Source organism: Melanostigma gelatinosum, assembly GCF_949748355.1.
Source record: "Melanostigma gelatinosum genome assembly, chromosome: 13".
Taxonomy (NCBI): domain Eukaryota; kingdom Metazoa; phylum Chordata; class Actinopteri; order Perciformes; family Zoarcidae; genus Melanostigma; species Melanostigma gelatinosum.
Genome location: NC_136646.1, coordinates 13,225,160 through 13,247,508, shown reverse-complemented (window position 1 = coordinate 13,247,508; position 22,349 = coordinate 13,225,160). Strand labels below are relative to the sequence as shown.

The following is a 22,349-nucleotide window of genomic DNA, read 5'->3' as shown; positions in this document are numbered from 1 at the left end:
GACGGCGAAACGTCGTCTCCGGTTGAACGAGAGTTCTGACAGCAGCGAAACAGTTAATGGTAGTTAGCGACAGTTGCTCTGACAAACCCTTTGAGCAGTAACAAGTGTTTACTGTTCGGAAGTGTTACTTTTCATTTGCGAGAGTTTGTTGACAGACTCTTAACTTTCTTTAGTGATTTCTGGAATACGTATATTTAGTTTAAATTGAGTTTACCGTATTTTAACGAACTTTTGAAGCTCAGTTTTGAGAGCAAGAACATTGTTTAAAATGTGTTAGAAGCGGAGCCATCGGAGCGCAACATCAGGATGACGGAGCCAGCGGAGCGGAGCCATCACCTGAAAACTTCAGGGAGCCCATCAGGTGGGAGCAGCGGAGACGTGTTGGAGCATCTCCCAGACAGGAACCGTGCTAGACCGGAGAACGGCAGCAGGGGGCGACAGAGATACCAGAAGCAGCAGCACTGTGGAAACATCAACACAGACAAGTTGTGGCAGAGGAAAGGCGGACAGAGGGGGGTGTGCCCTTCCTTCGCAGCCGGAAACGTGCTTCCAAAGTGCGCGATCGCAGCTCAGTCCGACCAGAAACCCGGCGTCCACGCAGTGGTTGACGGTGATCACACCCCACAGGACAAAAACGGCGAAGGCAGACCGCTGGTGGAGACTTTAAACCAGGCGCAAGAGGACAGCCACATCGACACCGACACTGGCTTGGATGCGCGTCTGGGTAAGAAGAGGCACCGGCGCAGGACCTCCAAGAAGAAGCGCAACTGGAAGCCTTATTACAAACTTAACTGGGATGAGAGGAAAGCCCTGGAGGAGAAGGAGACGGCCAGGGCTTCCCGGTTGAGAGAGGAGATGTTTGCCAAAGGGCTCCCAGTGGCCCCCTACAACACCACCCAGTTCCTGATGGACGAGCACGACCGAGAGGAGCCCGACCTCAACACCGAGACCGGGGTCAGGCGGACCTCGGGGGTCGGCAGCCGCACGGAGGACACCGGCAGCGAGGAGGACTTGTTCGACAACAACAACGAGGAGGAGGACGATGACGACGGCAGCGGCGGAGGCGGAGGCAGCGACGGCATCGGGAGACCCGGGAACGCAGGCGGGGAGTTTCTCCAGAGAGACTTCTCCGAGACCTACGAGATGTACCACGTCGAGAGCCTGCAGAATATGACCAAGCAGGAGCTGGTGCAGGAGTACCTGGAGCTGGAGAAGTGCATGTCCCGGCTGGAGGAGGAGAACAACCGGCTGAGGCGCTCCGTGGAGCCCGGGGGTCTGACCGTGGAGAGCTCCCTGGTCCGGCTCGGAGAGCTGGAGAGGGAGCTGGAGAGACTGAGGGCCCAGAACACGGAGCTGCTCCTGCAGAACCAGCCGAGCAGTGACCGGTGCCACGTCGCAACTAATTAAAAGGACACAATTCACGGGGGGGGGCCCTTTTTCAAAAAGGTAAAATATGGGACTGCTGCATTTAAAAATAAATAAATCAGTTTTCTCTTATCAGTTTGTCATTTGGACGAATATTCCTTGCATTGCAATGCAATACTTGCAGTTTCTTTTCTATTTGGACTGTAAAGGTGTTCGGTTAAATTTTTTTGTTTTTCCAAGAAGAAATGTAAATATTTCCAAAATAAGATTCTTTTTATAAAGAGAATGTATTTGACAACACGAGAATATTTTGTTTGTTTCCCGGGTCAACTAATAACGCTGTTCAGTTTTTGAATTTAAAATAAAAACATCGTATGTTGCAATTTCCTCGAATAACTAATTACAGCTAATTGGGTCAGCTTTTAAAAGACTGTTTTGGAGAAGTAAATTCCAGAATGAATATTTTGTGTGTTAACATAAGTTCAAATAAAATTGAGAAATTCTGTTGTGGTGTGTTGTAAAAGCCAGCTCTAAAACACAGGAAGTGTGACCCTGTGCGTGTCTTTTATGTCAGCAATACAAACAGTCGCAAAGCTTTTCTTATGGCGATCCTGAAACAGGCTCCGGAGAGGAAGAATCCACGGACTGTAGCAGCAGGAGGAGGGGGATGGGATGTGATGGAGAGATGCTCTTTATGAAGGTTAACCCACTCCCGAGTTTAATCGAGTGGGGATGTTTTGCAAGAGGAAACGCCAGGTGGGTTTATTCCAGTATTTTGAAGCTTATTGTGTTCACAAGCGTGCTGGTCATCTCAAAAGCCAAATAAATCTTTTATTAGAGCTCTATTTCTGGAGTTTCACGCGTCAGTAGATTCCCATAATTACATCTCTTTTAACAGATTACATGACTATTAAACTACTCGTGTGTTAAGACGGTCTCAGTAGTTAGGGTGGAAGTTTCCTTCACGAGCAGGGAGGCGATCTGTCATTCCCCGTGGGGAGCGCGTGTTCATCTGCAGCCACTAGAGGGCGCCACACAGCTCCTATTTTAAGCCTCACCCTCCCTGTAGGAGTCACCTATCTCTTAAAAACAAACACGTGAGAAGTCCGTTTTAAACATAGTTCTGTTTATTTACATCATATAACCTTGCACACGAGGGAAATGGTTTCAGGTGGACGACATTTAAGTCCAGTCATTGTCATTAGTTATACTCCAAAAAAAAAATCAATTCCAAATGTACACAATACAATATGTTACATATTAAGAAAGTATGTACAAAGACTTTAAAATACAACAATGAAACATAAGGTAAGAATCCGATTTCAGACAGCGCGACAACTTGTTGAGCTTTGTGATGAAGTCACAGGCGGTCAGTTAATCTGTGAGAAACACGGATGTTGTCTGACCTCATGCCGGTTTGGGGTCGGGCTCGTTGGGTGTACCATATTCACACACTGTGGATCACGAGGCAGAGAGAGTGCTATATGCCTCTCAGCAGCATACGCTGTTAATGCCTGTGTTAAAGGCAAAGAGTGCATAGACATGTCCTTGGCTTAAAGTGTGCTTTTTCATTTTTTTTGTTTTTAGTTAGACTGCTTGTATTAAATGTACACCTCTTTGGGTCAGTGCCTTAGTCTTAGTTATACCATCAACCACAGGAGAGCAGGGCGGAGACCCAAAAGGAAACGGAAAGATAAGAACCGACCATGGCACCGCAGAACAAAAACACATTCCAGAAATCAGGCACTTGTAGACAAAAAAAAAAAATCTTGAGGTAAAACAAGACCATAACTTATCATTTATTATTATTATTTCTTACGGGGTTATTTGGTCAGATGAGTGACTCACGACTGAGGAAGTTGCACCCCTCCTGTTTGTGTTATTGTGTGACGGCAAATCAAGACGAGAGATGAAAAACAATAGATTCATTCTGTATTCGTTTCCTCTGGTGTAACATCAGGTAGGATTTATTAGAGCCTGACCTTATGGAAAACTCCTCCTGTAACCCCCCCCCCCCCCCGAGGTAATAAACGTACAGACGGATGCATCCCTCGGAGGAGATGTGCCGAAAACACAAAGATCACCACCGACCGAGGTGAAAATGTATCCGTTTGTATGCGCTACACAATATTTCGTAACAGTCTGTTGAACGCCGCCAGGCTTCTCTTTTACAAGAAGGAACACACTTCGACTTGAGCTCAGTAAATACGAGCAGATCCGTGGAGGCGTTGCTCGGTAATCAACACGAGACATGAACAACAAAACAGAGTTCAGCAACCACAGCGTGGCGCTGAGCTGCCTGCAAACTGCCCAATATAATGTAATAATTGCCAGATTTTCTTCTCTTGCTACATGTAGTTGCTTGTGTACATGTTGATGCAACATTGTTGGAAGTACAATCTCCAGAGATACTTATTTATAAGATCATATCTCATGAGATAAAGGTTTTCTGCACAGCGCTGAGAGTCAGAGAGGAAGGCCATCGATGAGGAAACCAGGAGTCACGTTCGTCTCCTGTGGACAGGTACACCCACATCGAGTAACAATAAAAGTGTTTTACTTTAATACAAAATATATATAATATATATATTGAATATAAAACAAAAAATATATATATTAAGGGAAACATTTCAAGTAACATCTTGAAAGAAAATGACTTGTGCACTTTGTACGCACTTCTGTAAACCATAAAAAAAAGGAACTAAAAAAGTAAAAACAAATATGATAAACGTAATATTTATATTTACAAGGTTAACTTAACAAGGCTCTGTACAAATGTTACAAAATTGTTCAACACAAACACCTGCACGCTCGGACATGATCACAATTATTGTTGCGCAAGCGCACACACACACACACACGTAAACATTATTAACACGTAGAGACGACTGTGTGCTGCGTGTTTGTGACCCACTGCGTCTACTGTTTGGAGTATAAATGAAGTGATTACAGTGTCTGGTCTGAGGAGGAACACGTTAGAAAGACTGAAAAATCAGTTGAGATCTCTTGAAATAGTTTTAAACTGACGATAACGTTTTGTTATTAGAAGAGTGTGTGTGTGTGTGTGTGTGTGTGTGTGTGTGTGTGGGGGGGGGGGTCGAGTTGACTGTCTCTTCTGGCTCACTGAAGCAAAAGTTACCGTTACACCCCACGTTGATAAGAAGCACCATTCTCTCAAGAACCATCCAGCTCTGGTCACTTGAAGGGATTCGACCCTTTAAGTGATTAATGTCTGTGAGCTGGAAGGCAGAGGAGACGGGAGGGATGCTCGGTTATCACTCAGATGAGAATTCTTGGCTGTGATTGTGATGAGGTCTATTTGTGTCTCTGTCCTGTTTCTGTATTATTTCTATAAAAGCACACATTTTGGAATAAAAAAGAAGAAAAAAAAAAAAAAAAGCTTTGGCAACACTGGAAAGCCCCTTGCCATGCAAATGGAGCTGATCAAAAAGAAAAGGGTGGGCTGCCCTTAAAGACCTGGTCAGTGGTACACTGTGCTGCACCCGGCAACTAACCCTGACCCTGTTCATGCCGCTGCCGGTCTACTGACCTGCAGGGAGTCAGCGGCTCAGCCTGGACCCCCGTATAGACGTGTGGGGTGAGCTGGCAGGGCTCACAGATACTGGTGGAATCTAGAGGTGGGTGCGTGACGTGTAGCCGGTCCTTGGTCGAGCCCGTCTGCATCCCGAGGCAGCAAACCTGGTGTTTTGACCTGGTTTTGAGTGATGGGAGACAGGGGGAAGTCGCTGACGGTCAGTGGGGGTCTCTTGTCAGAGATCTCAGTCGGGGAGGCCACCACGGTGTGTCTGCGCCAGGCGCGTCTCTTCCTCCGCGTCTCTGGCGACAGCGGTTTTCGCAGCCCCACCCTGCGCAGGTCGTCGGCCGAGCCCAGCAGACGGGCGCGGACCTGATCCGCTAGGGACCTGCCGCCGGGGCCGGTCGGGGTGAAGGAGGCGGCCTCGCTGGGCGGCAGCGGGGGCTTGGGCCGGGCCAGGCGCAGGCTCTCCTGGCTGCTGCCTGAGGAGGGGTTGGTCTTAGAGGTCTCCCTCCTCACTCTGGGTGACCCGGAACCGGCACCGTCGCCGCCAGCCACGACCCCAGACAGCTCCATCAGGTCCAGAGAGCGAGTCTTGCCCTTCTCCGACTTCAGCTTCTTCCTGGCCAGAGTGTCGCACTGGATCAGCTTGTGGGAGTTGAAGGAAGGCCGCGAGTGCAGCCTGTGAGTGGTGGAGGAGGAGGAGTAGGAGGACGACGAGGGCGTGGTGGACCGCGCCCCCCCTTCGCTCCTGTCCGCGGAGTCCGGTGTGAGCGCGGTGGGCGGGGCGAACATGTTTGTGGGCGAGAGAACGGGGGGTTTGTAGTGCGTGTAGAGGAAGCTGCGCGGCGGCGCCGGCGGCTGTGTGTTCACGGGTGTTGTCGGGTGTTTGTCGGGTCTCTCCTGGGTGAGGGAGCGCGAGGCGAAGCCGCTCTCGTTGTCCGTCTCGCTCACCAGCTCGCTGTGCTCGTCATCGGCATCGTCCCCCCTGCCCCCTGACCCCAGGCTACGGCCTAACGTGGAGAGGGTGGAGTAACCAGAAACTATAGAGCGAGCGTCCTCTGGAGCTCTCCACGGCGGGCCCTTCACCTCCGCCCGCGCCTCCTCCTCGTGCAACAACACGGCTGCCTGCCTTCCTCCTGCCTCCTCCTCCTCTTTACAGCACGGCCGACTGGGAATAACCGCCGCCACCTCCTCCTCTTCTACCTCTTCTTTCACTCCGCTTTCAACAACTTCCTCATCTTCCTCTTCATCCTCGTCCTCCTCTCCCACTGCTCGAGGAGCAGTGTCTCCCGCAGGCGACTCTGCCTCCTCTTCCTCCTCTGCCCCTAAATGTCCGGCTTTGATTGGCTCGTGCTCGGAGTCGTCATCGGTGCTGCTGCCCACGCGGCGGCCGTTGTGGCGCTTCCTGCGTTTGCGGCCCGTAACAGCCGACATGATGGACAGAGTCAGGAAGTCTTTGGGTGTAAGGTCCTTCTTTGACCCCCAAGAGCCCTGAAAAAGAAAAAACATCACACTTTACATGTGTCTTAACTGCTGCGCGTGTGTGTCGGTATCGGAGCATCCAGAGTAACCTTGTGCCATGTTTAGAGATGTTACCTTTGATTTAGCTGACTCACTGTTGGTTGAGTCTGAGGAGAAGAGAATACAAACATCAGTGGGTCAGAACCTTTGACGTTAACAAAAGGCCAGAACAGTCGCGGTGGAGGACACAGAGGCAGTTGGTGAGATCATCACTGTTTTTTTTTTTGTTTTTGTTTTTTAAATCATAGCAAACTGCTTCTGCATGTTGCACTTCTGTCTGCACTTCAAAAACCCGGAAGTCACAAGCCGGTGTTTCCCATCAGCTGTCAAGTGGAAAACACCCGCTGTGACGTCACAGATGGGGTTGTGGCTTGAGCACAACATACTTGAAAGTTTCAACAGTTTTACGTCGTCTTCCTGATTTGCCAATTTTTTTTTTTTTTTTTAATGACAAGATTCCTCGAATCTAATCGACTAATTCCTCGACTAAAGTTTAAGGGACTCGCCTTCCTCTGTGCCCTCTGACCGTGACCGACCCCCCAGTACAAAGACACTGACTTGCGCGTGTGGACGAGACACAATGATTGGGGTAAGCAGGCTTTGGTGTTGGAGGCATTAGGAAACCACGGCACACACCGATGACATCACAGAAAAACACTGATGCCATCAATCAGGGAAAGAAGCGTTGGGAGGCGTGAAGGCAGAAATATTTTTTGAGTCCAGAGTACAAAGAAACACAATTCCCTCACAACACAAACACAGCGATGCAGGATGAAAGCTGTTTTTGTCTTTCACGTAGTACGGAATCAAAATCTTTGGAGGAACCCGGGGGCGTTGAAGAGCTCTAGATGGAACCGCTTCTCATGAACCAACAACAATGACATCAATCCTGTTTATCTTGTGTGTCGCATTCCAGATGGTTGGACAAACTGTCACCCTTCAATCTGTGCTCTTCATATCATGCGTCGCCATTAAAGCTCTTCGGGTTTTTAACTGCTGAGCTCGGGTTCACTACTCATGGAGGAGGAGCAGGCCTTCACAGGGCGGCTGCCGCTCAGCGGGTAGAGCGGTTCGTCCTTTAACTACAAGGCCGGCGGTTTGATCCCTGGCTCCTATACCGTCCTCATGTCAAAAGTGTCCTTGAGTGAGACTTTCTGCTTTACAGCAGCCCACTGAGCTCAGTAATTAGTGAATTAGTCAGCAAAAAAAAACAGCAAAATGTCTCTGTTTTTGTATCACTGCTTCAGCTGTACCTTTTTTGCTGTTGATAGACTCGAGAACCGATCCACAGAAACCGTTTCAGCTTCTGCTGTAACGGTTACTAACTCTGCGCCCTATCATGAGACGAGGTCATCATTTCTGGTAACAGCTATGGTATTAATGACACACATTTAGCAGTGGTGAAAGAATCTGATGTGTCAGTGAATGTTAAAATATCATAGCTGATCTTCTCTTGTTTTACTAAATTTCTGAGGGACTTTACTTTGAAAGGTCACTTCTAGAATATTTGCTAATCCAAATAGATAAATGTGGATTCTGGCCCGTATAAAAAGGACGTCTTTGCGTGCAGATGTTGGACCTCAATTAAACATTTTGGGAAACAAAAACCGTGGATGAAGGGTGAAAGTGTGCGCCACTACTGAACCTCACACAAACAAATCAGATTACATCTCTGATGTCATTGTGGCCATTAAAACGGCAGGTCAGAAACGACGCCACCGAGAGTCCCTTCGGGAGGTAAGCGGGGCCACGAGGAGCCTGATGATTGGACTACGCTGACTAAAGATGTCCGAAGGATGAGCGGAGGAAAGTGCTCGACAACAAGACCACTAGTGTGGGAGTCGTCTCTCAGCGACAGACCGCAGTTTACACTCCAGTGTCAGATGCAGCAGCTTTAACAGGCCGTTAATTCATTAGTCCGACTGGAGCGACACTGAAGTGACATGTTCTTACAGGGACCTCCGTCTGACACTGAGAGGGAGACACTGAGTCTAAAGAGGGTAATGGAGACCATGGAGACACAAACCATCACCAAACACTAACACCCTCTCTCTCACCCACACACACACACACACATTATTTCACTTTCACAATTGGATAAACAGACTCGGTTGCACACACACACACACACACACACATTGCCAGGGGAGTTCCCATCCTACCGCAGTGGCTGCTCCACAGGCTCAGCTAAGAGAAGGAAATGCAGAAATGTACAGAGAAAGTGAAAGATTGACAAGATGGGGGGGGGGGGGGAGGGGGGGAAAGAGGTCAGCAGAAAGGAGAGAAGTGTAGGCACGCTATCAAACACAGAAACACTCCGAGTACTAACAGACGTCAGACTTTCATTTCTTATGCCGCGTTCTAGTTCTGTTGGAAAAGAGGGAACTCTGGCTTTAAAATTGGGACAGACTTCCAAAGAGGGATCTCAATCAGGCGAGGAAACCGAGGTCACGGCACCACGTGGGATCATTATTTTTAACATGCTTTTAAAGAGCACCATCTTCAGTCGTTTACTTTTATGGATTCTTAGAAACGTATTCATTGGAACGGGATTCGTTCACCGACTTGTTGAAGTCTTTTTCTTGAGAATTAAGACTCAGTTCTGCTAATTAACATGACAACGTCTGCCAGCTGTTTCACTAGAGCCCACACGTTGTAGTTACGACACACTAGTGGGGAATTCCCGTCTTCCAGCTTGAAATGGAAAGCAGCATTCATTTGGGGTTGCGATTACATCTACCCGAATGCTATTGGTCGACTAGGTCAGAGCTGGAGCGGGCGATTGGCTCAGAGCACTCAGCAGCGCGCTCACCTGAGGCCTCCCCGAGCAGAGCGGTCCTGCCAATGTTGGACAGCAGGTGGTCGATGTTGGGGGCGGGCTGCACGTCCTCCGTGTCCACCGGTGTCTGGACGGAGGAGAGACACAGATAAACGCTTTTGAAAATAAGTCTAGAATTGTTTCACTCGATCTGTGTGCTCCCGACCACAAAGACAACGCTAAAAGGTGAAATCTAAAGTTGTAAAGGCCATGACTCATTGGCTTCATGAAACAGCACAAATGCTCAATAAACATTTGACTTATTGTTCTCTTTTTTTCAAGGACTTTCTAAGACTGACTGTCATCATCTTAAAACAACACAACATCATTTGCTGCACAGGAATGCATGCAACAATACTTAAAAAGATGAGTTATTTCACACCAACTTGAAAAGATTCTCAGATAATGAAGTCACACACTGCACATTACTTGCAAGTTTTCAGGGCAACTGCACGTCCTCAACTGGATCTTTAAATAACCGTCTCCGCAGCGCATTAACGCTTTCAACGTGCACGTCTGAACAATACGGGAAGCATACCTTCTCATCCTTGTCTTGCTCTTCAGCGAAAAACCAGTTGCACTACAAGAACGACACGGAGAAAGAAATATTCATCTTGAAAGTGATCATGGGTCATTTTAATGTGTGTGTGTGTGTGTGTGTGTTGCCTCTCTCACATGTTGGATGAGCGTCTCTACTATCTTGTAGCGGTCGGGCATGTGTGTGACCATGTCTTTCATGTTGTCTTCAGATGTCCGAACCAGAGTCGGCCCGAACACCAGAGCCAGGTTACGGGGCTCCATCTACACGACGACCACGACACATTAATACCGAAGATGATCACAGCGGTGCATGATGATTATGTTTTCATTTCATTTCATTCACAAACCGTCTTTGACGCACCTTGTTTTTATCCGAGCTGTCGGCTACAGTCTTCAGGTGAACAACCAGGAACTTCAGAGTGTGGTAATAATAATCTGGGAGGTCTCGGATCTGCGAAAGACAACAAGAGGAACGACAATAGTGATAAACCTGTTGGACCTGCCAAACTTCTTCACACACACACACACACACACACACACACACACACACACACACACACACACACACACACACACACACACACACACACACACACGCGCACACACACACACACACACACACACGCACACACACACACACACACGCACAGTAATACAAACAAATACGTACCAGTTTCTTCATGGTCTTTAGTCTGTCTGATGCACTGTCCATCCGGTTGGTGTCGATGAAGTCGTTGTACTTGTCTGTAAAGATATGAAGCATTTTAAAATGCGGCGGGTTTGATATGAATGCACGGCAGCGTGAGTTGTGGGGCGGTCGGCTTGTAGCGACACGTTTGAACGAACCGTTGGTGAAGAGCGGCTCTGGAAGTTTCCTGAAGAAGGATTTGAGCAAACTGCTGACAACGTTGAGGTCTTGCCACTTCTGTGGACAGAATCAGAAACAGAGAGGAGTCGGCGGTCGTCGTGTTTCTCCGTCTGCGTCTGGTGACGCGGTCGTGTCGAGTAAAGTTGAATGAAAACTGCTTGCGGTTTATCAAATGCACAGGTGTGTTCGTGTGTCCTCACCTCCTCTGTAGGGTTGATGTCGCATCCCTTGTTGAGCTGGTCCTGCAGCGCGGACACCATGGCGTTGTTCCCGGGGACTCGGTAGATCCCCGTGTACTCCAGACCCATGTCCTCCACCAGACCGCAGCAGATCTCCACGATCAACGGGATGAACTGAGATGGACACAGACGGAGTTTAATCACAAATAAAACCTTCAGTGATACTAGCAGTAGTACTTTTACGATATTGAGGCTGACCTTGTTAATCACACCCGGCTGACAATCCTCCAACCTCACACCAAAAGCTTTAGGCCCCGACTTCTTTGTCTTCTTCATGATGCTGATTCCCCACGGAGACTTCGGAGGAGCGCTCTCATCTGAGGACAGTTCGGAATAAAAAAAAAACTTCACTGCTTTGTCACAGAGCTTCAGTGTTTGCTTCTTGGTGTATCCCGTCCTTACAGATTCTAATGTCAAATATCTGATTTCTATAAGACTGGTCAAAGAGTCACAAATAGTAAGAAAAAGGATGATTGCACTGATAAAAATGTAAAGAATGTAAACTGGCACCAAGTCAGATATTCAGTCATTGTGTCCACAAGCCTTAGAATTAGTATTGAGCTGCAATGTATGTTACTTATTAGTGGAGTAACAACTTGGAACTGTTATGTTAGACTTTCAAACGTATTACCCCGAATAAATATAAAACATAATTACCCAGAACTGAGCCACCATCTTTACCTCAATATCATCATACAGGTGGTAATAGATCTCATAACGTCTGACATTTAATCAAACGCAATAATACAGTTTTATTTCAGCACAGTAAGTAGCAGGTGTGTTTGATTAGTCTGTCCCCGACGCTGACCTTTGCCCTCTGGTTTGGGGGAGCGTGGCGCCCCCGCAGCGCTTTCCGCCTTGGTGAGCAGGAAGGGAGGCTTCATGCGGGACATCCTGGGAGAGGAGTCGGGCTTGCTGCCTGTCGGACTGCAGGGGGAGACAGAGAGACGGCTTTAATTCAAGCCGTCCGTCATGACGGCGGATGCGTGCGGCGGTAAAGACAGATTCATGCTCCGTTATAAGGTGGCTCACCTCTGCTTCCTGTAATCATTCAGTTTCTTATTGATGAGGGCCTGTCTGGATATACCGAGCTCCTGCAACAAAACAAACACATCTGCGTTATGACCACACACACGAGGCACACTCACAGAGGAGCTTCAAGTCTAACAGGTGGAGGCGTGTCCTCTGACCTCGCTGTCCGTCTTGCTGTTCTCCCTGATGACCTTTATCCATTCCAGCATGTCCTCCCGATCCTCGGCCTGCAGCAGGTACTCGCAGAAGTCCTGGGTGGTCAGCCGCAGGGCGTGCTTCCGCTTGGTCTCGCTGTACGCTATGTCCACCAGGCAGCCCCGGATGCTGATCGGCTGCTCGTCCTCGGCCGCACCTCCGATGGTGGCCCCGCGGAGCACCGCCTCCCTCTTGTCCTTGTAGAGGAACAGCGAATGGGAGCGCAGCACAGAAAAGACGCGCTTCCACGGACGCATGCCGCTGCCCACCTTCTGTGAGAGAAAGAGGAGATGTGAGTGTCTGCTCGCTCGCTTCGAACGCTTTTTCTGTCTCGAGCTCTTTTCCAGTCACGCCCACCTTGCCCTTCTCTGTGAGGATTTGTTTGAAGTGCAGCCATCCTTCTTGCCGCACGTCGCTGTACGTAATGTTTCCCAGCTCTGAGGTGGAGTGGCGTTTAGATCGCACCTCCTCTGCTGTGCCGAGGTTGTCCAGAGACTGAAACACAACCGAAGGAAATGATCAGAACATTTGTCGATGTTCTTTGTTGCCTTGAGACCTGAAAAAACCCGTTAAATCTGAACTTTTGTTTCAGTATGGTAATCAAAAGGTGTATCAAACGCTGCTTTTAATTCTCACCTAAAACTGATTCAGCATTATTAAAGCTGACACTGAACAAAGACGACTAACTCGAGGAGTGACTTGTTTTTGATTCAAGTTGGAAACCTTGATTGCAAAATTGAAATATCGATTTCACTTTCTGATGCATGTCACAACGTAAACCTTTCAACGGTTTCGTGAATAAAGTAAAAGCAAAAGTAGTTGTGACTTTCAGTAATCAAGAGGCAAAGGAAATGAAGGGAAATGCCGTTTGCCATCATCTTGTACTGTGGTCGAAAGCTGCACAGCTCACTTCAACGTCACTCAAAACCTCAGGAAGCGTTTACGTGGATCTCGTGTTTTAGGTGCTTTCACAATTATGATTTAACATAGCCACAGATTACATAAGGAAAGTCTTAGAATTACATTTGTATGCTTTAATCTGTTTAGCAAATAGCAGTTGACTGTCTGTAAGCGGTTGTTAGTTTGTTAAATGTGTCTGTTAAGCTGCAGGGCATCGATATTTGGTGATAGTTTGTGTTCTTGGTTTGATAATCTGACAAAAAGGACACGTGAATGTAAAAGTAGTCACCTGCACAAGTAAAGCAGTGAGAAACAAGGACAGGATTTGTAAAAAAACAAGGTTTAGGTGATGAAACGTCAGAGGAATGAAAGGCGAATGACTCACCCCGTCTGTGAAGAAACTCTTCACTCTCTTTGGTAGCCTCCTGTCAAGTACAACAACACAACATGAGATGTCTGCCTGCTCCTGTAATTCAAATGGGCGCTGTTTGAATCTCATCCGCCTCAGACCGACGGTACTCACGAGAAGACTCGGCCTTCCTCTCTGAACGTGTTGAGTCCTTCGTCGCATGACTTGGAGCGCTCGGTGGTGACGGCTAGAAGATAGGAGGAACGGCGACCGGATTTAATACTGCCTGCTCGGTGAGAGGATGAATGAGCAGAGAGAGAGAGAAGGAGAAACAAAGAGACAGAGAGAAAGACAGAATGTTGATGTAATGCCAATCGCCAGCGTGGGCGGTGTTGGATTAGGAGAGGGGATAGTGAGGGAGGAAGCAGGAGGTGGTGGTGGTGGAGGTTTGAGGTTTGGGTGGCGTAGTTAGGATGAACGATGGGGAGATGAGCTGGAACACTGGGTTCAACTAAATCAACTCTGGTCACTTTTCTCACCACTGGCATGCAGGTGTGGCGCCTGTAAACACAGACTGACGTGCATTCGTTGAAAGAAACATATCATGCGAGTTTATATGCAATTTGACTCATCCGGGACTTCAATGAATCTGAAACACACCGACTCTTTTGGGTTTCGTGCACAGCGAGACAAACAAACCAAACACAATCTGAGCAAACAACTTGGTATGAATTTCTTTGTGTCAAACATGCAAATCTATAAATTCAGCACGCAAACATGTTCATCTTTTCCTGTTATTTCGCCTCAAAAGTCTTGTTCTGAAGGACGCTTCTTATTATTTTTAGAATTAAGACAGCATTATTGGGAAAACTGCTTTACTAGAATCATGAAAAATTACACTTCATTCTGGAGGATTATTTAAACAATTTGATTTGAATTAGAAACTGGTTGAAATTGGATTTGACTGAATTTGAGTGGAAAAAAAAATATACTTTTTAGACTTATCACAGGAAAATACAATTGATAAAATAGGAAACTAAGCAGTGAGGAAAACAAAAAATCCCGAGACCCTCTTGAAATGTACAACCAACTAACCAACCAACTAAGAGGGTTTTAAAATAGCATGCATGATCAATCCTTCTCTGAAAAATAACTCACAAATAAGATACTTTTCAGCTGCATGCAGTGGGGAGGAAGGGAGGGAGGGGAGGGGAGGGGGGGGGGCACTCACTGCAGTCCTGTGAGAAGAGCCTAGTGAGGGGGAAGGTGAATGTGGGGGAGGCAGAGGCGGGGCCGGTGACCACGGCGGGCGCAGAGTTCATGCCGCTGGATACCACGGAGGACGCCGGCACATGGCGGGCGCGCAAATCAGCACCTGGGCTGGTCGGCTCATCTGTGGGAGGGTGGAGGGGAGGAGGGGAGGCAGGAGGAGGAGAGGGAGGGGGATCGGTTAGGTGTTAGAGAAAAAGGCCAGAATGGAAGAAGAAGGATATTAAAAAGGGGGTTAGATCAGGAGAAGGTGTGTAAGGGAGAGGAACGACGAGGAACCGCAGGGTCACCGTCACAGATGCTAAACAAGAAAATTCACTTCACATTTTCAATTTCTGTCGCCTCATCTAGAAGTCTTTCATCTGCAAAATCAACACATACGACAACACGACCCATTTCTGGGTTCCAGCACACAAAAGGACAAACCACATACACAAGATTCCACGCTCATTTACAGATGCACTGAAGAAACTAGAGGATAGAAAACCTCTGCAACTGTGTCCGGAACGAAACAACACGAACGCAGCCAGAATAAGCAAACGGTTTGCAGAGAAGCAGTACCTGAGTCGCCTGCTGCCATTGGAAGAGCTGGTCGGTCTCTAGCGGAGGCGGTTTTGTAACAGAGATTTACTGGCTCCAGGTTTCAGTTCTTTATTAAATCTACAGCACTGTGTGATACTCGTGAGGACACATGCAGGAGAAAAGACACAATCTAACAAAATATGAATATCGTGGACAACTGTGTGTGTAGATGCTTAGTGCTAGTTTTATGATTTTGTGTTTGAGACGACAAAAGGCTTAAAGCTGAATATTTAGGTCACACAGGCTACAAGTGTTTAACAGTTTAGGCTGATGCAAAGGGATATGAAACCGCACCACACACACACACACACACACACACTTCCTGACTGACAGATAAGAGACAGGTCTACTGTTTGCATTGAGTGAGGAGAAGCTGGATTGGCCGGTGACTTGTCAGGCTTGAGGTGCTGCACGGCTCTAGTGTGTTCTCAGTGTAAACTGCAGAGGGCAGCACAGCCTCTGCAGACTGGAGCGACTCTGAGATCCAGCACAGACCACCACAAAGCCTTTTTTTGTAAGTTCTTGCTCTACGCTCTCATCTCACTCCTGTTCAGATTTCATTTCTTTTTTTTTTTACCTCTTTGTCCCAGCAACTTCCTGTAATCATCCTTCAACCCTCAGCTTCTTCTCTTTTCTCTCCGTCTCTCCTTCCCTTCTTCCGTCGACCACCCTTGCCGTTCTGTTCTTCACTCCCGTGCACACTAGAGTCCCACATCAGGCGGAAAACATTTCCAATCTGGGGTGAGGAATCTGCCCGTTTACAGCGCTGCCCAGAAATAGCCGGGCTTGTGGGTTTAACAAAGGCCGTCATTAACAGGCAGCCAGAGAGTGAGCTCAGAGCCACGCGACAGAGACGGACCAGCAGAGGGGAGCAGCATGCTGCAGCACACTCTGCCACTCTACAGGACATCCTGCACACAATACTGTGAATGTATGCACCATATATATATATATATATATATTGCAGGATTTTTACTTATTCAGATACATTTGACAAAAGGACTACATCAAATGTTAAGGGTTGAGTAAATTCTCCTGCATTTTCACATTCCTTCAAAACTCCTTACGAAGCACATGGCACGTCTTTACCTCTTTTGAGAAATATGAACATGTTTTTTTGCTTCTCAAATGTTAAATGCTGTACAGCTGTAAGAGATCTTCGCCTACTATTGGCAAATTATCGTTCAAACTGTATTATTCAGACTGAAGTAAAGATTCTCTTCTGCTGATTAATTTCCTCATTTATTGATTGACCGTTTGGTCAATCGAATGTCAGAAAATAGTGAAAATTCAAATCACAATTTCCTTAAAGCCCAACGTGACCACTTCAAACTGCAAGTTTGTTTCGACCAACAGTCCAAAACCCTCAGATATTCAGTTTATGTAAGACAAAAAAAAAACTGCAAATCCTCATCATTGAGCAACTACTATTTACCATTTTAGCTTCAAAAATGACATTAACGAGCAATCGATGAGCAAAGTAGTTGTCGATTATTGGTTAATCGTTTCAGCGGCCACAAGAGGACTTGTGGAAGCCAGTACAGAAGGTCCTGGTCCGGAGTGTCCAGGGTCCAGCTAGTAAAGACAGTCATAGACTGAACCCCCTCACAGACCCACATCATCCAGAGCAGCACAACAGCAGCATTAAGGGCGGGAGCTGAGAGAACGGGCCCCTTCTGTTCCCCACAAGGACCACCACAGAAACCTCTTGGTAATTTACAGCTTAGATTCATGTCGAAAGACTCCAAGTGGGTACAGAGTCAAATACTTCATCTGTGAACATGCCCCTTCTTGTTTTATTCATCTTGGAAGTGCTACAGAAATAAAAGAAAATACTGCTTTTTCTACATCTCTATACTAGACGTCGTAAAAACCCCATTTGCCGGCAGACGCACCCTGCCTTTGTGGTCTGTACCTCCCAGACATGAACGACAATGAACGCCTATTAAATCACATATTCCCAAACAGGCCCCCCAGATCATATCGGCATCTTTGTCAGAGTGATAAAGAGGCGGAGAAAGACGGAGAAGAGAAAAGTTACGTTCTTGTCTATGGGGAGACTCGACTAGTTTCAGTTTATGGCCATAAGACGTGTCCCGGCTTGCAGCGCTGACTGCCAGGTTTCATCTAATTCAGGTGAAGGTACGAGGCAAGAATGTTCTCTGACAGACGGACTGAGAGAAAGCAGAGAGAGAATCCTCCTGCTCTGCAGAACCCTTCTGGATTTTCTCTCTTTAAATGACCTTTTTTTCTGGCCGAGCGTGGCTGGGCTCAAATATCAACGCTCGTTCCCATGTTGGGTCAGAGAGTCCAAGGCAGCTGATTTGAATCTGTTGGGCATCGGGGTAAGCGGCGGTTGTTTTCCTCAGCCTGCGACAGGCTGCTGGAGGCACAGCTCACCCGATCGACGGACGTTATTTGCGTATGGTTTGACTTAAAGTCTGCTGTACACGTCAAGTGAAACAAGGCAACATAAAGCCTGCGAAGCCCCTTCTCTTTGAGTCTTTTCAGAGCGGGAAACAAGCTGGGACAGGACCACAATCACTGACACCGACATGTAGGCTATAACTGTACGGTGCATATTCATGCAAACAACCTCATATAGGCAAAGAACTACAAACTGTATCCTGCATGCACTGAAGCTATTACAGATTGTCATTATCGGTTTATGGCTAAATCATTCAGGGTACTCTAAACATAACATTTTCTTTCACTGCTTTGAATTAATCCAAATTTCTGCGTGGTCCGTAAAAAAGCAGATTAAGTCTTTTAGGAGAGGATTAAAAGTGTTCCTTCCTGAGATGTAATTTACAAGCAACACTACGCAATGTTGAAAGGGAGCCGAACTGTAATGAAAACGTATTATAGTCATAAAAACGATTATAGTCAAAAGATGACACAAGACTAAGAGTCTACAGCCATGCTTGCTGCTCTGTGATGCTGTACGGTGGTGCTTTAAGCTATATGCTAATGCTAGCATGGCATTATGCTCCCAATGACAATGCTAATATGCTAATGTTTATAATGTTCTGTCTTTGTTTAGCGTGTTAGCATGCTAACATTTACTATAAAAAACGAATACGGTAACGGACTGAAAGATGAAAGACGTCATAGAAGATCACGAGCAGTACCTGCTGACACACACACACACACACACACACACACTCACTCAAGACTCTACCTCATTTCCTCAGCATGGTGAGGCGACCTTAGAGACCAGGGGCAGGCAGCAGGATTAGGGAATTCCCATCAAATATGATTCAATCAAACGACTAATACTGTCTGTAAGACTGCGGGATATGCCTGTATTACCCAATGCAAACATTCACACACACACACACACACACACACACACACACACACACACACACACACACACACACACACACACACACACACACACACACACACACACACACACACACACACACACACACACACACACACAATCTCTCTGAGATAATGGAAACTGCATCCGAGAAGAGCCTGGAGCCTCAATAGACAGGCAAGAAGGAAATTAAGGAAACACACACATTCTCCTCAACTCATAATTCTGTCTGAATTAAAGCGTCTGCATTTCATCTCAGTAAAGCTGTCACTAGTGTTCAATAAACACTCGGGGTGGATTACGATTTCGAATGGAAGCGATGAAACCTCAAGGTCAGTCTGAGTTTTTGAGAGCGGATTAAGGTGTAAGAGAAGCCAGGCGAGATGAAGCTCGTGCATTCCTCGCTTACCTATGAAGGGGATCGAGGCCAGGGAGTCGTCCTCGACAGGGAGCGGGGCGAGGTTGCCGTTTGGTTTGCGTGGGGCTCCGTCTCCCTTGGAACCGGGGGCAGGAGCCGCGTCCTGGGGATCAGGAGAAAACAAAGAGGGTTCTAGCCCGTCCATGGGCAGCGCGTAGTGAGGGTGACGCATGCCGTGGGCGTTCCTCCGCCCGGTGGGAGGCTTCTGCCTCAGCACCACTTCCTGGGTTTGTGCCGCCACCGCCGCCGCCTCCGCCTCCGCCTGCCCCTCCACTGACCCTCGTTCCCTCTCGTGGTTTGTCGGCCTGTACGCTTTGTCCTGGGATTCGGGGGTGGCAGAGGCGAGGGGGGACGCGGCAGAGGCAGTGAGGGGTGCCGCTGTGCCCTCTGGGGGGCTGGTTTTAGGCGTTGGGTTCCAGTTCATGTGAGGGCCGGAGTACGAAGGGTCCCTGAAAGAGTGCGCTTGCTGCATGATCCGGCCCGTCTTGCGGTAAAAAGAGGGGCTGTAGCTGCGGTAGCCCACCGGCTGGTCGTCCATGCTCTGCCCCGGGGGGAGCCTCCTGCTCTGGGGGGCTGCCTGGTGGGACTGAGGCTGGGAGTGGGCCTGGGTGTGGTTCTGGGGGTGGTGTTTAGAATGTGACTGTGTGTGTCGGGACATCGGAGGAGCTTGTGCTGCACCGAAGTGGCCCTGCCTCGGATGGGCGTCAGTCCTGGGGGGCGGCTGGGGAGGCGGCTGGGGAGCCTGCTGGGGAGCCTGCTGGAGTCTCGAGGGCCTCTCAAAATGAGGTGAGACCAGTCCAGCTGCTGCTCGGTCCAGCATCTCTAACGAGCGGCCGTGGCGATCGTACTGGGCTAACAGGTTTTCAGAGCGTGTTCGGGTGTAGTTGGTGGCATTTGGGCCCCTACCTGGGCCCCCCTCCCAGTCTCCATAGGACCAGTAGGGCTCTCCCTGGGGTCCTGGTCCCGACTGCTGTAGTAACAGAGTGTCCTGGGAGGCGCTGTGCGGGAATCCACCTGACCGCTGCTGCTGCCTCCTTGAGTCACCGAGCCGGTCCTGAGAGTAGCTGCGGTGGCGGGTCTGCATGCTGCGCGCAGGGCGCTCAGGGACCTGGTTGTGGTACCAGGCGGAGAGGGCCTGCTGGCAGAGATCGGTGCGACCATGGCTGAGCTGGGGCAGGGGAGGACTGGTCCAGGCTGAGCTGGACTTGCGTGGCTGAGCCTGAGAGGAGCCGGCAGCGTGGTGGTTTGGGTAGTGGACTTGCAGCGGGCTGGACAAAGGGCCTCCTGATGAGGAAGAGGAAGAGTAGGAGCGCCCCCTGGTCTGGCCCTGAGGCTGCTGGCTGGTCATACCGTACTGGATCTCCTCTGTGCGGTGGGCCGGGCTGCTGTGACCCACACCTCCTGGCTCTCCTGCCCGTCCTTCCTGCCAGCTGGCGGGGCTGCCCACAGCGGAGCGGTTGTCCAGGGGCGAAGAGGGGCTGGAAGAGCCTGGCCAACGACTCCAGTTATCCAGCTGGTTCTGGCACATGGAGCCAGACGGAGGGCCTCCGGCAGGGGTCGTGGCCTTGGTGTGTGGGTAACAGAGGGGAGGCGGCGGTGGGAGGTACTCGGCTCCCCCTGTGTAGGGTTCGTTGCCTGTCAGGTAGGCATCCTGGGAGTATGCCTGGAAGGAAGATGGAGGAGAAGCGAGATAAGACAGAATGAACGCTTGAAGAAAAGGTGAGTGTGCGTGGCGACGACGACTCGAACTAATTTGCTCTTAATGGTAAACAAGTTCGACAACAACACTGACCAAAACTCTGACTCGCTAAGACAACCTCATGCCGCCGTACCTTACACAACAAGCCTTTAGGTGGAACGACCTCTCTGCTCTGAACACATGCTAGCTGGCAGACTGCATGAACTGCCTGGAGCAAAAGTCACAACACTCACTGGAACAGCAGCCGGCAGCAAATATCCCCGACAATGTTATGTATACACTAACACATACATGTAATATGTATTCGCAGCGCGGCACTTTAGGACTGTCCAGTGCAAATAAACAAGTGTAAAATCAACCGACTACTTTATCAATGAGCCACACTTGTCACGTTTAAAGCATTACTTACAACTTCACAACACCAGAGGGACGAACACATACGAGCTACGATCCCTTTTCCACCCTCGAGATTAAGTACAGGTAAAGTCACACAGACGAGTTGTTTTAATGTATACCTGCACCAGCAAACAGAATCCACAATCTTTTCCTCAGGTTGCGTGTTTAGCTCGTAGTCGCCACAAACAGTCACAACACTCCTGCTGCTACAACCTGCCGCTCTTCTCCCAGAAAAGTTCAATCGCTTCCCTCATTTTTTCCGATTACTTTTTGTCGTACGTTTAGTTTTTTTTTTATCTGTTGTTTCTTGTTTTCTCCTCTGTCGGATCGTTCCAAACTCCCTCTCTCCTCCCTCTCATTCTCTGACTTACTCCACCCTGTGGGAGTGTGGAAGGAGGCGCAGCACTGCTGATGTCATGCCAGGAATGCAGCAGATACAGGCGAAGCAGCGAAGGGGAGGAGTGGCAGGACGGAGGAGTGGGTTTATAATGTTAAGATACGCCAGTTAAACGTAAAAGGGAGAACCAAGCTGTGGCCTCTTTCGGGCAGGGACGCTGATGTTTCTGCTCGTGTGACAAGGATCACTCAAGTCTGGCGATGTCTGGTTTTTGCGTGTTGACATGTTGCTCCGGGTTAATGGGAGGGGCGAGGATTGATGCATGTCTGATCATGTGAGCGACCTGTGGAGCGACAAAAATGTGTTGTACAGTACATGGGTGTGTGAACGAGCACGGAGCTGTTTTTTTTTTCTTCTTCAAATCTAAGCTTCGACAGTGGCCTCTAAGTCAATCTGCAGCCATTCCAACAAACTCTCTACGTTCTTTGACGATGACTGACGGAGAATGCAGGTTAAACTCGGCAAACACGACTTCCTACAATGTCCTCACATCATCCAAAATCTAACAAAACAATCAAGTATCTAAGTGTGCCATGCATGATGCGTGTGGGTTAGTTTGTTCAGAGAAGGTGCGTGAAAAATCCCATACTCACACTTACCAACTGAAGCACGTCTTCATCCTTTGGCATAATGGAGAGCTCCAACACACTTTCACTGTGAGACATGTACAGGGGGGGAAGAAGAGGGGAGGACGGGAAGAATGAAGACAAATAAAACAGGCTCACATCCAATATCCTGACCTGGTGCTTGATACAATATAATGCTTTGGCATCAGCAGTCTGAGTCGAGGGATCTCATGTCAGGAGAGTAAAAAGTCGGTTGGCACATCCCTAACACCAGCCCGGCTGTGCTGCAGCTGACCTCTAACCTCCCTGTGGATTTTCTAAAATAACTG

The 22,349-nt window shown here is 48.5% G+C and overlaps 2 protein-coding genes across 8 annotated transcripts in view; one reads left to right on the top strand and one right to left on the bottom strand.

Annotated features, from left to right (window-relative positions):
- Window positions 1–1,861, top strand: hexim1 (HEXIM P-TEFb complex subunit 1). Its single transcript, XM_079281856.1, has one exon. It carries the CDS (start codon window positions 307–309, stop codon window positions 1,405–1,407), a length of 1,101 nt encoding a protein of 366 aa, XP_079137982.1. The 5' UTR covers window positions 1–306; the 3' UTR covers window positions 1,408–1,861.
- A 620-nt stretch (window positions 1,862–2,481) lies between these two features.
- Window positions 2,482–22,349, bottom strand: part of arhgap23a (Rho GTPase activating protein 23a) — a 61,089-nt gene continuing 41,221 nt past the window's right edge. For 2 of the 7 annotated variants that reach the window (XM_079281852.1, XM_079281849.1), the window contains exons 6-24: window positions 22,048–22,108; window positions 18,954–20,625; window positions 14,597–14,758; window positions 13,540–13,651; window positions 13,402–13,441; window positions 12,474–12,611; window positions 12,080–12,388; window positions 11,922–11,983; window positions 11,698–11,816; window positions 11,088–11,206; window positions 10,851–11,003; window positions 10,629–10,707; window positions 10,453–10,526; window positions 10,144–10,233; window positions 9,918–10,043; window positions 9,781–9,822; window positions 9,237–9,330; window positions 6,500–6,531; window positions 2,482–6,394 (exon numbers count right to left, since the gene is read on the bottom strand). In XM_079281852.1, coding sequence (XP_079137978.1) covers window positions 4,979–6,394; window positions 6,500–6,531; window positions 9,237–9,330; window positions 9,781–9,822; window positions 9,918–10,043; window positions 10,144–10,233; window positions 10,453–10,526; window positions 10,629–10,707; window positions 10,851–11,003; window positions 11,088–11,206; window positions 11,698–11,816; window positions 11,922–11,983; window positions 12,080–12,388; window positions 12,474–12,611; window positions 13,402–13,441; window positions 13,540–13,651; window positions 14,597–14,758; window positions 18,954–20,625; window positions 22,048–22,108 — 4,900 coding nt within the window. In that variant the 3' untranslated portion in view covers window positions 2,482–4,978. Of the gene's footprint in view, window positions 6,395–6,499; window positions 6,532–8,586; window positions 8,612–9,236; window positions 9,331–9,780; window positions 9,823–9,917; window positions 10,044–10,143; window positions 10,234–10,452; window positions 10,527–10,628; window positions 10,708–10,850; window positions 11,004–11,087; window positions 11,207–11,697; window positions 11,817–11,921; window positions 11,984–12,079; window positions 12,389–12,473; window positions 12,612–13,401; window positions 13,442–13,539; window positions 13,652–14,596; window positions 14,759–18,953; window positions 20,626–21,176; window positions 21,359–22,047; window positions 22,109–22,349 lie in introns of those variants that run through there. The other 5 variants (XM_079281855.1, XM_079281851.1, XM_079281850.1 and 2 more) reach the window with 5 other exon arrangements.